The sequence below is a fragment of the Chiroxiphia lanceolata genome, chromosome 7 (genome assembly GCF_009829145.1).
Source record: "Chiroxiphia lanceolata isolate bChiLan1 chromosome 7, bChiLan1.pri, whole genome shotgun sequence".
Taxonomy (NCBI): domain Eukaryota; kingdom Metazoa; phylum Chordata; class Aves; order Passeriformes; family Pipridae; genus Chiroxiphia; species Chiroxiphia lanceolata.
In genome coordinates, this window is record NC_045643.1 from 12,672,359 (window position 1) to 12,685,227 (window position 12,869).

A 12,869-nucleotide genomic window follows, 5' to 3' on the forward strand; every position below is an offset into this window, starting at 1 on the left:
TGAGGCAACTACACTTGCTTGGCACAGGAATAGCATGTTCCATGTGCACAAACCCCACGCACGGCTGCCCTTGGCACAGAGGATGTCACACACCCGTGCCCTCAGCACTGGCATGCTGTGGCCCACCACAGCACCGAGGTCCCAGCCTGGATCTGCACTGAGCCGGGCTCATCCCCAGGGGGGCTGTGGTGGCTGTGCTGTTGGCTGTGCCCATGACCTCACCAACAGCGCCTTTCCCTGACAGGCCAAGGTCACACCTTGCTGGTAAAAGAGGGTTAACTATCAACTTTTATTGGCGTTCTGCAGTTTGCACAGTATCAGTCCCTCGCCCTGTGCTGAGATCAGGCCCTGAAGAGGTGCCCTTTGATACTCTTCAGGCCAAGCAGATGACAGTTCTTAGCCAAGCAGGATGCTGTGTGCCAATGTGGGTGTTCTTGTTGCCATCTGCTGTGCAATCCCTCCTGTTGGGAGGAGCACTTTAGGAGTGAGAGCAAGGGGTTAAGGTTGGCTCCACAGTGACTAATGGTGCAGGACTGCTATCTAGTTAGGTGTGTAGGCACACACCAGGTCCCACTAGATAGGATCTCTTATTGGAAGCAGCCCCACAGCTTGACTCACCTGATTCCTCAGGGATCTGCCCCCCCTGTGCTCAAGTGCAGGCAAAACACACTGTTGGGGCTAATCCTATCACTTGAAGGGCAACAGTTTTGGGGTGTAGAGGGAACACGCACCATTTCAGCATCAGGTTCTTCCCAACATATTGTGGACACTTGCTGCCTGCTTCCATCACCTTGCTGGCAGCCTTGTCATTGCTGCCTCCCAGGAAGCTGTTGTGTCCTCAGCTCCTCAGTAAACAGGAGTTTGGCAGTGCTGCCATGCACCGCCTACCTTAAGCCACGGTTTCCCAGCAAGGGAAGGGCCTTTCCTGTAGGGAGCCGTGTGACTCACCTGCAGGACTCTGTTCCTTTGAGCACCTGCGTGATCGAGCACAGCCCAGCCTAATGTTTGTGCTGCCGTGTCTCTCCTGTGCTTTCATGTTCCACTTGGTCAACTTAGGCCAGCCTCAAGGTAGTCACTGCCTTCCCTGTGGTTCAGCAGTGCAAATGTAGCACAATTTCAGGCTGGGATGGCATGGGGACCATGTGGCTTTTCAAATAGGTTTTAATATTATAAAGCAGAAGCCCAAGTAGTTATTTCACCTAGAAAATGCCTTGTCTATGAAGGCAGCCTGACTTTTCTAATTCTAAAACAAACAGGCCCATGCTCAGCCAGGTAAGTGCTCTTTTGCTAGCTAGTCAGTTGAGAGGGGGTAGGTGTGAGTGAGTGCACTACAGTCACTTCGGCAGCACCCTGTAATTCACTTTATGTTGTCAAACAACTTATTTGGTGCAAGTGTAGTTTTCCCAGATAACAATACGGAATGCCAGTCCTGTGTAACGCTCTTGCACTACTGTGCTGTGGGAAATCCGAGCACAGGACAGGGGCTGCAGCCTGCCCAGTGCTGAGCTCTGAACTCAGTAGTTCACCTTGCCCCGGGCATGCCTGCCAACCCCTTGTGCAAGCTCTTGCCTCAACTGCTCTTCTGTCCTCTTCTGCTTGCTCAGGTTATGCTTGATGCCTCTACTCTTATCCAGAAGCAATGGTCTTGACATTTATTCCCTCCCTCAAGTGCCTGTCCTCTTAATTGCCAAACCCATGGTGAAGTAGTTCTCATAAAATTCCCTTGGAAACAAAATACACAGTCCCTGTACACAAAGGGAAAGGGCTGCTGAAGCCCAAGGGCATCATGCAGCCCGCAAACACCTCCATGGCTTCCTGCCCCTGCTGACCGCCAACATGCTGCTCCTGTTATTCTTGTTAGTGCTCACGTTTCTCCTTCTGGGCCACAGCACAGCTATTGTCTCTGCAAACAGCATTTAGTGCCAGAGGGGGATTGCTGCCCTGGAACTGAAAGCAGGCAGCGGTCACCCCAATGTAAATTAAATATTATTACACTGTTGGGTTAAGAAAAACAAGGTACATTGATTCTGTAGGTGGTTGCCCTTCCCTGGCAGTAGAGGTAGGTAACAGTCTCTGTAATTCAGTTTTCTAACCACGAAGGTAATTTTTCTTTTGCCTCTTTGAGAGAAGCGCTGCCAATATATTAAGAATAGTGCAAGTTGGAGGGTACCCCCTCCCACAGTTCATTGTCCCGCAGAACCACCTAAATATAATTCCTTCTGAAACACTATCTCTGTTCATTCCTTCAAAAGGGAGCTGTATGGTTTATTTTTTAATGTTTAGCTAAGAAATACACTAGTTGTGTTTTCCAGAATTTAACTCTTTCAGAGGGACGAGAACATTACATGGAATTGTGACTTTTTCACTCTTAAGAAGTCGAGTTGTAGTTCAGGTCTGTTTAGTGTCAGCTGAACAGATCAAAATCCCATTGAGAATGTGCTCTGGGCTACAGTAAAACTAAGTCCAGGTAAGATTCAAAGCAAAATTAAATTTGGATTAGCAGTCTCCTGCAGGATATATTGCAGAAGCAGCCATCAGCTTGAGTTGTCATTCACCTGACATCCTGATCAGCAGGAAGATCATTTGGCAAAAAAAGGGAAGTGAGTGCCCCCAGTCTCTGCTGAGCCCCTCACAGTGAGCACACCAGCCCACAGCCAAGTGCACCAGACCGATCCCACACAGTTGAAGGCACCTGGCAGTGCTGAGGGAAGCAAAGCTCCTTAGCAATTAGGTCACAAGTCAATCCAGGAGGTGGTCACTTGTAGCTTCCAATTTACTGCTCTTTAAGGGAGGACTTAAAAAACATCAGGTCCCCTCCAGAGAGACTGCCTCTCCTTAAAGGCCATTTAAGTGCAAAGAAACTGTTAGTGAGTGGTTATTGGAGCAGCCCAAACGCCATGTGGGAACAGCTGGGCAGCCACGCAGGACTGCACCCACCAGGCCTCCGGCTGCCCAGCGCCACTCACAGCTGCCACATGACCCCTGCTGCCTGCTCCCAGACATTCCCGACTCACTGGGATAAAATGAAGGCCAGGGGCTGATATGGGGAATGGAGGGGCCTTAACACACACCACTGGGGTTTTTCTTTTTTTTTCCTACTTGAGAGAAGCTGCACAGCACCAAATACTCCTGCGGGGCAATGGAATTCAACACCTGTACAGAACACACCGTTCACATTTAACTTTAATTAAAATAGAGTTTATTAGCTTTTCTTTTAATACAAACATGAGAAAGGAAAACCACCTGAAGATGTAGTGTTATTTTCAAAATTGAACTAGTGATCAATACCTGAAGTGCCAAGTTCCATGGATTTGGGAGCCAGGGCCTGGCATATTTGCATACTGCAAAAGGCTGTATGCATCATTTTAACAGCTGAGTGCAGCCAAACTGAGGATGGCACTCAGACAGCCCCACTCCCAAAGGCACATGGACTTGTTACTCAGTTTAAGTTTCTGGGCCTTGGCTGTATGAGGAAGTGCACAAAACCCATGTCATTTGGAGGGAAGTCTGCTCCTAGGACACACTGCCTAGAACCTATTTGGATCCAAGAAGGGAAGATACTACAAAGACTTGTAACAGGAAGAGTCTAATAATACTTATCCTGTTTAGAGTTCAGTTTCAGAGCCTGAAAGTAAGCGCTGTTCCAAAGTCTCAGAAAGAGCAAACCCCAAGCCTCTAGAGCAGTTGCACAAGATAAAATTCACTTTGGGAAAAAAAAATAGGTTTTGTAGAAAGCTTTTTGATAATTCTCAATTGAACACAATATTTTTTTCATCTACCTTCTTAGGTAGTCCAGGATTCTCAAACTCATTATTGTCTCATTATGAATGTAAATCCCTCCCAGGAAACTGAAACCCAAGGAGAGCCAGATGGATGCACAATATCAGCTTTAGGAACTCCACTGTATATAGCACAAGAGATCTGCAGTAGAACTCAGAGAAGCAGTGCTGCACACACGCCATTCACCACTGGATTGCTACACTGTTTGGGATGGTGATGATGTTTCCAGACCAACTTTTTCATTCAATGCCTCAGAAAAATACACAGATTACATCTCTTCCAGAGCAATATAAGTATTAGAAAATGAGAGAAGCACCATAATTCACAAGAAATGCAGCATGGACCCTATACATTTTAACAATACATAAAACCATATCTCTGCCCCCAGTCAAAACATTCAAAGTCTTTTGACAATCTCTACTGGAGTGAAGTTGTGGGTGCAGAGTTGGAATTCCTTCCTGCTGGGCAGCTTCTTGGCATGAACACATCACCAATAATAGCAGCTTTTAGTAGCCAAACCAGGGAAAAACCATCAACACGTGTCTATGCTACTGTTTTCAGCTCCAGAGTGGCTTTATACTTTAAGAGTCCCATGTTTTGTGTTGTTTTTGTTAACACTGCATTGACCTGAAATACAAATGCAGTGAGACTCTGGATTACAGGGGAGAGGAGGGAAGAACATTGTAACTATAGTCATGTGGTTAGTGTTTAAATTCTAAAATTTAAAACTACTTATTATTAAAAACCTCAAGAGTTCACAGCTATAGGCCTACATAGTAAGCAAACATCTGTGGGGGAGAGAAGGAGATAAGTTTGTTTTTGCACCTCTGGATACATTAGAAGGAGGAGAGAGTTGGTTTGACAAAGATCTTGATTTTTGCACCAAGTATGCTCCTCAAGCTCTGGGCTCTCTTGGCTAATTTACCTTCCTCTCCTCCTCTTGCTGGAAGACACCATCACTGCTGGCTTGTGTGCATGGAGTGGTGGTATTCCTCCGATTCATATGGATGCTGGTTCATGGTGCTGCACTTTTCTCTCTCCTCAGGAGAGGATGGCATTAGAACGGCGGATACCAACTAAGTTATCAGCACTGAAAGATCGTCTCATAGCAGCTTTTGACAAGTCTTTGTATTTGTCTTCACACAGCCGGGAGATAGCCTGGATACCACGTTTAGAGACAAAATGAAAAGTACACATTAGAAAAGTTCGAACATTTCAAGGGAGGTTTTACAACTGTAATACCAACAGCACAGGTGCTCTGCAGCAGTGATGCTGCAAAGAACGACTTTGGAGGGAAAATATTAAAGGGGTCTGTCCCCATGCTAACATGAACCCCAGCCATCAGAAAGTAAGACCTAAAGAAGGGGAGTGGTTTCTAAGTATCTCCTTTCTTTTACTAGTCTCACTATCTAATGGAAAACTTGGATCCATTTCAGACTTAAAAGTTTGAGGAAGTTGTGTTGAAAACTGCACCTGGTAGCTGGGTCTGGTGTACACAGCAGCACAAAACCCTCTATTTTAACAGTGCACAGGTATGTGCACAGGCATTTCTATGAGAAAAACGTTCAACCTAAAAAGGTCTCTGCACTCCCTCAGGCATCTTGCCTTTGGCCACTCAGTGAAAGTGAGCCTAGGAAATGAAGTTCTACTACGATGTCTGTTTTGCCTTTACCTTCTCTACATCCTTACCCCAATATGGTCTTACCAGGATCACCCAAACGATCATGTCCTGGAAGAGGTCTGAGAAGGGGGGGCAGCCATGGCACTTTATTACAGCAATTAAATATTAGCACATGTGGACAGCCTAGTGTTTAACTGTTAAACTGCTTTTTCATCCATTTATTGGCTTGCCTCTGTCATGCTCATCTAGCTAGTCAAGAGGCCTTTATTCTGGTGCAGCTATTCTAGTAACAAATTTTTTTATTTAAAATCCTAATAACACAATTGTCCAAAAAACAGTGTGTCCTCCCCTGCAAGGCCTATTTCTGATTGGAGCCTTCAGGCATTATCAATGCAAATTAATTAATAGGGATACCTGTATTAAAAGGCTGAACTGAATGTCAGTCCTGAACATTTACTTCCATTAATAATTTACTACCTATCACCAGATGAACTCTCAGAGTCCTGCGATCAGCTACAAGCCTACACCTTCCCTTTAAGGCAGCACCCATTCAGCACAGCCCTATGTTCTGGAAGTTCAAAAGGTGAAAAGCACTCTGAGCATGAATAAAGTTCTAAGTGTGTTTTAAAATAATTATTTACATTTATTCCTGCTGACCTTCTGGAGGCATGCATTTGGCTCAAGAGTGGCATTCTTTGAGACACTGGCGGCATGAGCTCCTGCTGCAAGACCAGACAGACTCTCCATCCTGCTTTAATGCTGGCACATCAATCATAAAGCAACCTGTGTTGACATATTTAGCCCCAGCTGCCCATATGGTGTAAATCAGTTTTCAGTCTCTGGAATTCACTAATTCACCACTTTATACAGGCTCTATCAACTGCTCATGTGCTTCAAACCAAAAGGTGGAATTAAAAATTTTAGCAAATGGTTTAAATATTTATCACATTTTAGAATCAAATCCCAAAATGTCCTATATAGATGCATAAGTAATACATTAGGGTAAATCACATACTGTACTGAAAATTACTCTGGTTTTAAATACCAAGCCCCCAAATGCTAAGAAAGAAGAAACAAAACAGGCTCTCAATCTGTAAATCATCCACTTATGCCTGGGCACTGAGCAGTTCAGTAAACAATTTCCTGTGGACTATGAACTGCCCTACAACCACATTTACAATTAGTGACAGTGTTAGCTTAAAGTGCAAGTAACAAGGGTGAGACAAAGCAGAAGAGTTGCATTGCTTAACTTTAAATAGAGGAATTCATTGGCATATCATACCTATCATTCCAAAAGACCAGGAGGGATCACACTTATTTCCAAAGTTCAGCCACTTCTGGGACAAAATAAAAAACCCTAGGACTTGGCAGAATTATTGGGGGTGGACAACAGAACAATATAAGCCAAGAATACCGTAGCACAACCCTCTTGAAAGGGGCTATGGTATCAGTGTACACAGGGCCTGTGGTAATGCCTTTGTTGAAAGGTCAACAAAATAACATGCAGAGTCATCAATTAAACCTGGACAGATGAAAGGTTGCATTGATCCAACAAGAAAATTTCCCTGGGAACCCAGGTAATTTTCAAAATGCCTTAGACATCTCCATCAGCTAGGAAGACTGACTCTGCAAAAGTTCAAGTTTTTTAAAATGTGCCTTCACACCAAGAAGGCAGCAGGGACTCACAGAAGGGCAGAAGGAGCCAGTTATCTGCATTTACATTCCTCTGGGCATTCTGAAGGATTCCCAAGAAGAGGCTATTCCAAAAGTTTATCTTAAAGCAACATTTCTTTGGAAAGGTGAGGTTCTACAAGTTATGAAAAGAAGCATATTATTTCTGCAGCTGTCCCCAGACAAATGGTTTATTAAACCATGAGAGCAGTAAGAGTGCTCCCTCTAAAAGCAGCTGTGCAGTGGGATGCAGTGGGAAACCTTCAGCTGGTAGTATTTAGAAAGGGCTGAGTGTGACTGTCTCTAGGTGCTTGGAATACAGACTGTGACTAGGGAAGGACAGACAATCCATTACATATGACACTAATCCTTTCAATCGTAAGTAGCCTAGCTGAGCTATGGTTCCCAAAATAATATCCATTTTATTTTGCGATCTGCAGGACTTCTGTAATCTCTTCTGAAACCCTTCCTTTCCTCAGAATACTAGCTTAGCCCAGGCATGGTTTTAGACATGCTAACTGTAGTTATAAAGGGGTTAAATTACCCTGTAATACACTAATCTAAAAGCTTTTTACTTTTTCTAACCACCACTTAACATGATTAGCAACAGATGCTCTTACTACACATACAGACAGAGTCCCCTGCTCAGCCACTCTCAGAGCATTACCTCCAGCTTCTGTGCTCTCTCTTTACTGAGAGGCTCCAGCAGAAAGCTCAGGTTATTGTCATCTGCTAGAGAGCGAAGATCAAAGTAGTATTTGGCGTAAACACTGGCAGGAACATTGATGTTAAACTGCAGTAGCTCCAAGAAGTGTCTTTCCATCTCGTTCCTAGGAGGCACAAGGGACAGAAGACAAAGGAAAAAAAAGATAGTTTTAGCTGGCTGAAAACACTGAAGAGACCTCAAGCTTGTTTTAAAACCAGCGACTCTGAAACAGTCATCAAGAGCTCTGCATTATTAGTTTTGAGAGACAGGTCATTCCCTGGTGCTCAAAACAAGGTGCAGCTTTTGAGTCCTGGCACCTCCGGCTCAGAGAGGAAGGTAGTGCCCTGTCGTGCACTCGCTCGGCTGACTGGGGAGGTTCATTCTTCGGAGTTCCATTAGTGCAGCTGTACAATTCATGCGCCATTCTCACTCTCATACGGCCCCACACTATAGTGATCAGATGAAAGGAGTGATGTATGCTGTTTATTAGCTCTGAAGAACTTGCAGACATTTTCACCAGGCTGATAACAGGAAGGGGGTTTATTGAAGTAGAGGCGGACTAACAAAAGGAGTAGGCAGATCACCACGGCAACAAATGGATCTATGAAGAGCTGCTGCTATTATCTCACAGAAAAAAGCCTCTTGAAGCAACATGGATTCATCTCCAATAAATAAATAAATAAGCAGCATTAGGTGGGAGAAGGAATTTTCTCCTCAATAGCATTAGGCAGGATAACAAAGTACTGTGTCAAAGGGCACTGTCCAGTTTTTACTCTCTTGTCTGTTTTCACTGGGCAAAATACTTGGAGGAAAGCGGGGAGAGTGCCATGACATGAAAAAGGCTGCTTCAGCTACTGTACTGTGGTCAGCTGAAGCAGAGATGTTCTATAGAGAAAAAACAACGTTTTATAAATTAACCTAAAAAGAAACTGGTGGTACCCAAAACAAGCAATTCAGTTCAACACTAACTCAACAATTGTTCCTACTGGTAGCAGACCTGTCTCAAGAGAATTTAGCAGCTGTGCAGGCCAACTGTGATAACACCATAAGGTAAGCTGCACAAAGTCAGTGCCAAGGTTGTTACTGCTTTTTGGGAGCTTTCAAAATGGACGCTCTACCTATCAGAGGGGGGCAAATAAATCAAGGAATCATCCAGGTTGTCCTGTACTGGATGGCGAGTCTCAATATGAATAGCAGCTTTGTGCTTGTTTCTGGCTTGAGTATCATTGAACCTAGTGCCAAAATTAATTTCCTGTTCATATGGTCATAAGCCTATAGAAATGTAAATCAGATAATGTTTTGATGATCAGCTGATCAGAGCTTGATTTACCCTGTTGAATAAATGCTCTTCACTTCCCCTTTTGTACTCACTAGGCTAATACATTTTAATTCTGTAAAAATACAATTCTTCATTGGATTAACAAGTCTATTAACAGTGGTTTAAAACCTGGGAAAGGATAATGCCCATGTGTTTTCTGTGCCTTATTTACAAATATATGTAGCCTAAAGAGTGAACAGCATGTGTCCCCTTACAAACAATCATGGCAAGATTAGCAGCTGCACAGTTAATTTTTCAGTGATTATGGATTTGCTCTCATCAAAGCAAGCAAGTTCTGACAAAGGATGACTTCCGAATATTAATTTAATTTCCTTTGATTTTTTTTCCACCATTAGAAATAAGTAAAACAAAACAAAAAAACCTGACCTCCCAAAACCCCAAAGAAAAACTCTTTTCACTAAAAATAACCACCTGTGTTTTGGTCACATAAAAAAGGGCTTGTGATAGAAAAAATAAGATGAACACTTCACCCATGTTGAGTAGGAAGAGGCTAAGACAAATGAGCACATCTGCCAGTTGCCAGGCCTGGACCATGTATCCCTTCACAACCTGTGACCTGCTGGCGGTTTCTGGAAGAGCCACCCAGCTCCTGCTGCCAATGGAGCTGTGGGGTGGGGCTGCCAGCATGTGTCCTGAGCAGTAAGGAGTGTTTGCTGGGGAAGAGATGCACCTACACTGCCTTCAGAAGAGGTGCCTGCACACACACACACACACACACACACACGCACACACACACACACACACGAGATTTGCAAATTGGGTGCACTAAATCAGACACACGACATTTTGCCAGTTCCAGAGCGGTGTAGCTCCCTTGCTTGGCTTGCAGTGGCTCAACAAGGGTGTCTGTCAGGTTAGTGAGGTCATTCTAGATCCACACAGCCAAGAGGAAAATTCACAGAAAGTACACAAACAAAACTTGCCGCCAGTTCTTGCAGATAGGCCTTTACTGCACAAGAATGGCCCACCCAGTGAGCAACCCTGGTAGAGTCCTGCCAAGCAATCTTTAGCTGGAGAGCTGCTGGGATTTTAGGTGCATTTTTTGGCAGCATCACCAGCCATCACCAACATTAAAATGCAGTTGTGCCTGAAATCCTTTGCCGATTTTTTTCTCTCACTAACACTTGTATTTCAAATAGCTAATACTTACTATCAAATTATTGGTTTAAAAAAGTACTGGAACTACTAAATCTCACAATTAACTATAGCACCAACTATTAACTGAAAGTAAACTTCTAAACTTAAAATAATTTTCCTGACTATTTTAGGCAGTTTTCCAAGGTCCCTATTATGGTGATGTTATCCAACCAAGGAGCAGTGAAGTCTGCCAAGCTGCAGCAGTGCAGAGCCTGGGATGAGCACCCTCGACCACTGTTGAGGAAGTGGTTGTACAGTTTCTGCCTGTACCTAAATCCAAAGGTCTAAGTCACTTCAAATGAGATGGGATTACAAAAATCCCATCTTCAAACTGGGAGGAAAAAACATACCTAAATTCCATCTATTTTCCTTACCATCATCACTGCTTTGAAAATGGAAGCATTGACAATTTCAGGAGACCCAGCATCAGCAATAGAGAATAAACATCCTGCTTGTTATAGATATTTCCAGTGCTATCAATTTGATTTGTTCCAAATAGGGCTAGAAGAGGAGACATCAAAAAGAGCAAGATGTATACTCCAGCACTCCTTTCTTCGCTGACCCCACTTCAGCCATCTCAGAGTTATTTGCAGCAATGCTTCAAGTATGTTCCTCAGATAGATGAGCACTCCAGGCCAGATTGAGTGAAGATGTACATTGTATAAAATCACTAATTATGCTTTCCTGAAAGCAGGGCTGGCACAGCCCTGCATTTTGAGACAAAGAACTCCCAGGCAAGGGGTATGTATAAAACAAATAACTGCATTAACTGTTGTTGTTTGACATGTGAAATAACTTGAATAATAAAAATTGTTTTGGTGGAGAAAACTCCCTCAATTTTAGAAATGCCACCCCCAACCTAAAAGGAAGAAAACTAGGTATTCCTCCCAAATGAATAATTACTGTATTTTAAACATTAGCTTTGGGCTGAATCCAGGGAAAAGAGCTTGGGGCAAGAGCAGACTCTCCCATCACACAGGCAGCCTCCCACTGCTGTGTGCAAAACTCTACCACCTCAGTCTGCTCCTGTGCTAGGACTGGCTCTTACTACACAAGCCTGGACACATGCTCAGGGCACAGCAGTGTGATAAAACTCACACACAAAGCATGTCATGAGATTTACTACAGCCAGAAAGCCTGGTGTTTTAAGCTGGCCTTGTAGCATTTCTACCACTGTGATAATAATAGTGGAACAAGCAATAATAGGGGAGCAAGCTGTCAAATAGAATTAAAACAATAATGTTGACATTTCAAAGCTCTTAGATAGAACTTTATGAGAAGGAATTTAACAGAACACCTAATGAGCCAAATACTCTCCACATAAACACACCTCCAGCCCATGGCATGAGCCTGGAGCCACAAGGACAAACATCTTCCAGTACTGCGAAATCTGTAGGGATTAAATCTGAGTGCACCAAGAAAAGACAGCAGATTCAAAATTTCTGAAAAACTGAAATCTACATCCAAGACAAAAATATATCCAAGGAACAGCCTTACATAAACAAGCAGTAGTAAGACTGAAGATTTTGTTCTCAGCACTGTAGGCATGTCTAAGAACTCTGCCGAAGAGGATAAGCTGTAGCAGTAGCTGTGTTTAACACCTGCAACCACAGATACCCACACAAACAACACCTGCCAGCAGCAGCAGCAGCTAGAAATTCACACCTTGAGATATCTAGGCCTTAGCTGGATACACGAACACACACATAAGGCACAAGTTAGAGTTTACCTTGCCATTTTCCAAGTTCTAAAACAGAAAAGGCCGGGAACAAATTTAGTTAATTTTTTTCCTTCCAAAACAAATCTTTTGATAAGACTATAAACTGGGGACTTTAGTTCCATGGCTCATCACTGTGAGAAAGAAGGTAAAGAAAACTAACTTCGAAGTTGCTCACCCAAGTCATTAGAATTATTGGTACAGACTTGTCTCAAAGTAGGGTAATCATCCAAAGTTTCTTGAGTTAAAAAAGGGAACTAGGCCAGACACCAGATATACACCATGTACATAGATCATAGCAACAGAGACAGACATTTTTCAGTATGATCACACCAAATGCCATTAAAAAAGCCCACACACAAACAAAAAGCCACCACAAACACCCCCCACCCCCCCAAAAACCCCACCACTGTAGATTAGCCAAACCTTGCAACTTACATGTCCTCAACAGTAATGTCCTTCAGTATTTGGCAATAATCCACATTCCACACAGCCTGATCATCCCAGACTTTAGAAGCCAGCAGAATAGCTCCTAGGACTATCCTCTTCCAGTTACTAGGACATATGTCAATCTCTGCATAGGTTAAAAGCCTTTCCAAATAAACCTATAGAAAGAAGTTAAAAAAACAAACAAAACTCCAACAACTGTATTTTTTTTTCAGTGTGTGTAATTAAGACCTGGAGCTGAGTTCTGAGAAGCAAACATGCCAGTCCCATATGACTATTTATTACCATTAAGTGTGTCAAAATAAGTATTAATGATTACTACTTACACTTAAGAATTCAAATTTTCAGGAGTTACAGGTTCCTTTTTTATTATACACAAGAACTGGACCACCAGGGTATACAATCAAGATAGTGAAGTATCAGTCCTGTTCATTTCTATCAGCAATTGCTG

General features: G+C 43.3%; 1 protein-coding gene and 1 long non-coding RNA gene across 2 annotated transcripts in view; one reads left to right on the forward strand and one right to left on the reverse strand.

The window, feature by feature from the left end:
- LOC116789509 overlaps nt 1-12,869 on the forward strand; it is a 33,796-nt gene that overhangs the window by 19,354 nt on the left and 1,573 nt on the right. The window contains exon 3 of the long non-coding RNA XR_004358064.1: nt 10,754-10,995. This is a non-coding gene — a long non-coding RNA (uncharacterized LOC116789509). The remainder of the gene's footprint in view (nt 1-10,753; nt 10,996-12,869) is intronic.
- Nucleotides 3,183-12,869, reverse strand: part of CCNYL1 (cyclin Y like 1) — a 33,664-nt gene continuing 23,977 nt past the window's right edge. Inside the window, exons 8-10 of the mRNA XM_032693403.1 lie at nt 12,410-12,576; nt 7,740-7,902; nt 3,183-4,938 (exon numbers count right to left, since the gene is read on the reverse strand). Of these exons, the coding sequence (XP_032549294.1) occupies nt 4,822-4,938; nt 7,740-7,902; nt 12,410-12,576 (447 nt within the window). The 3' untranslated portion in view covers nt 3,183-4,821. The remainder of the gene's footprint in view (nt 4,939-7,739; nt 7,903-12,409; nt 12,577-12,869) is intronic.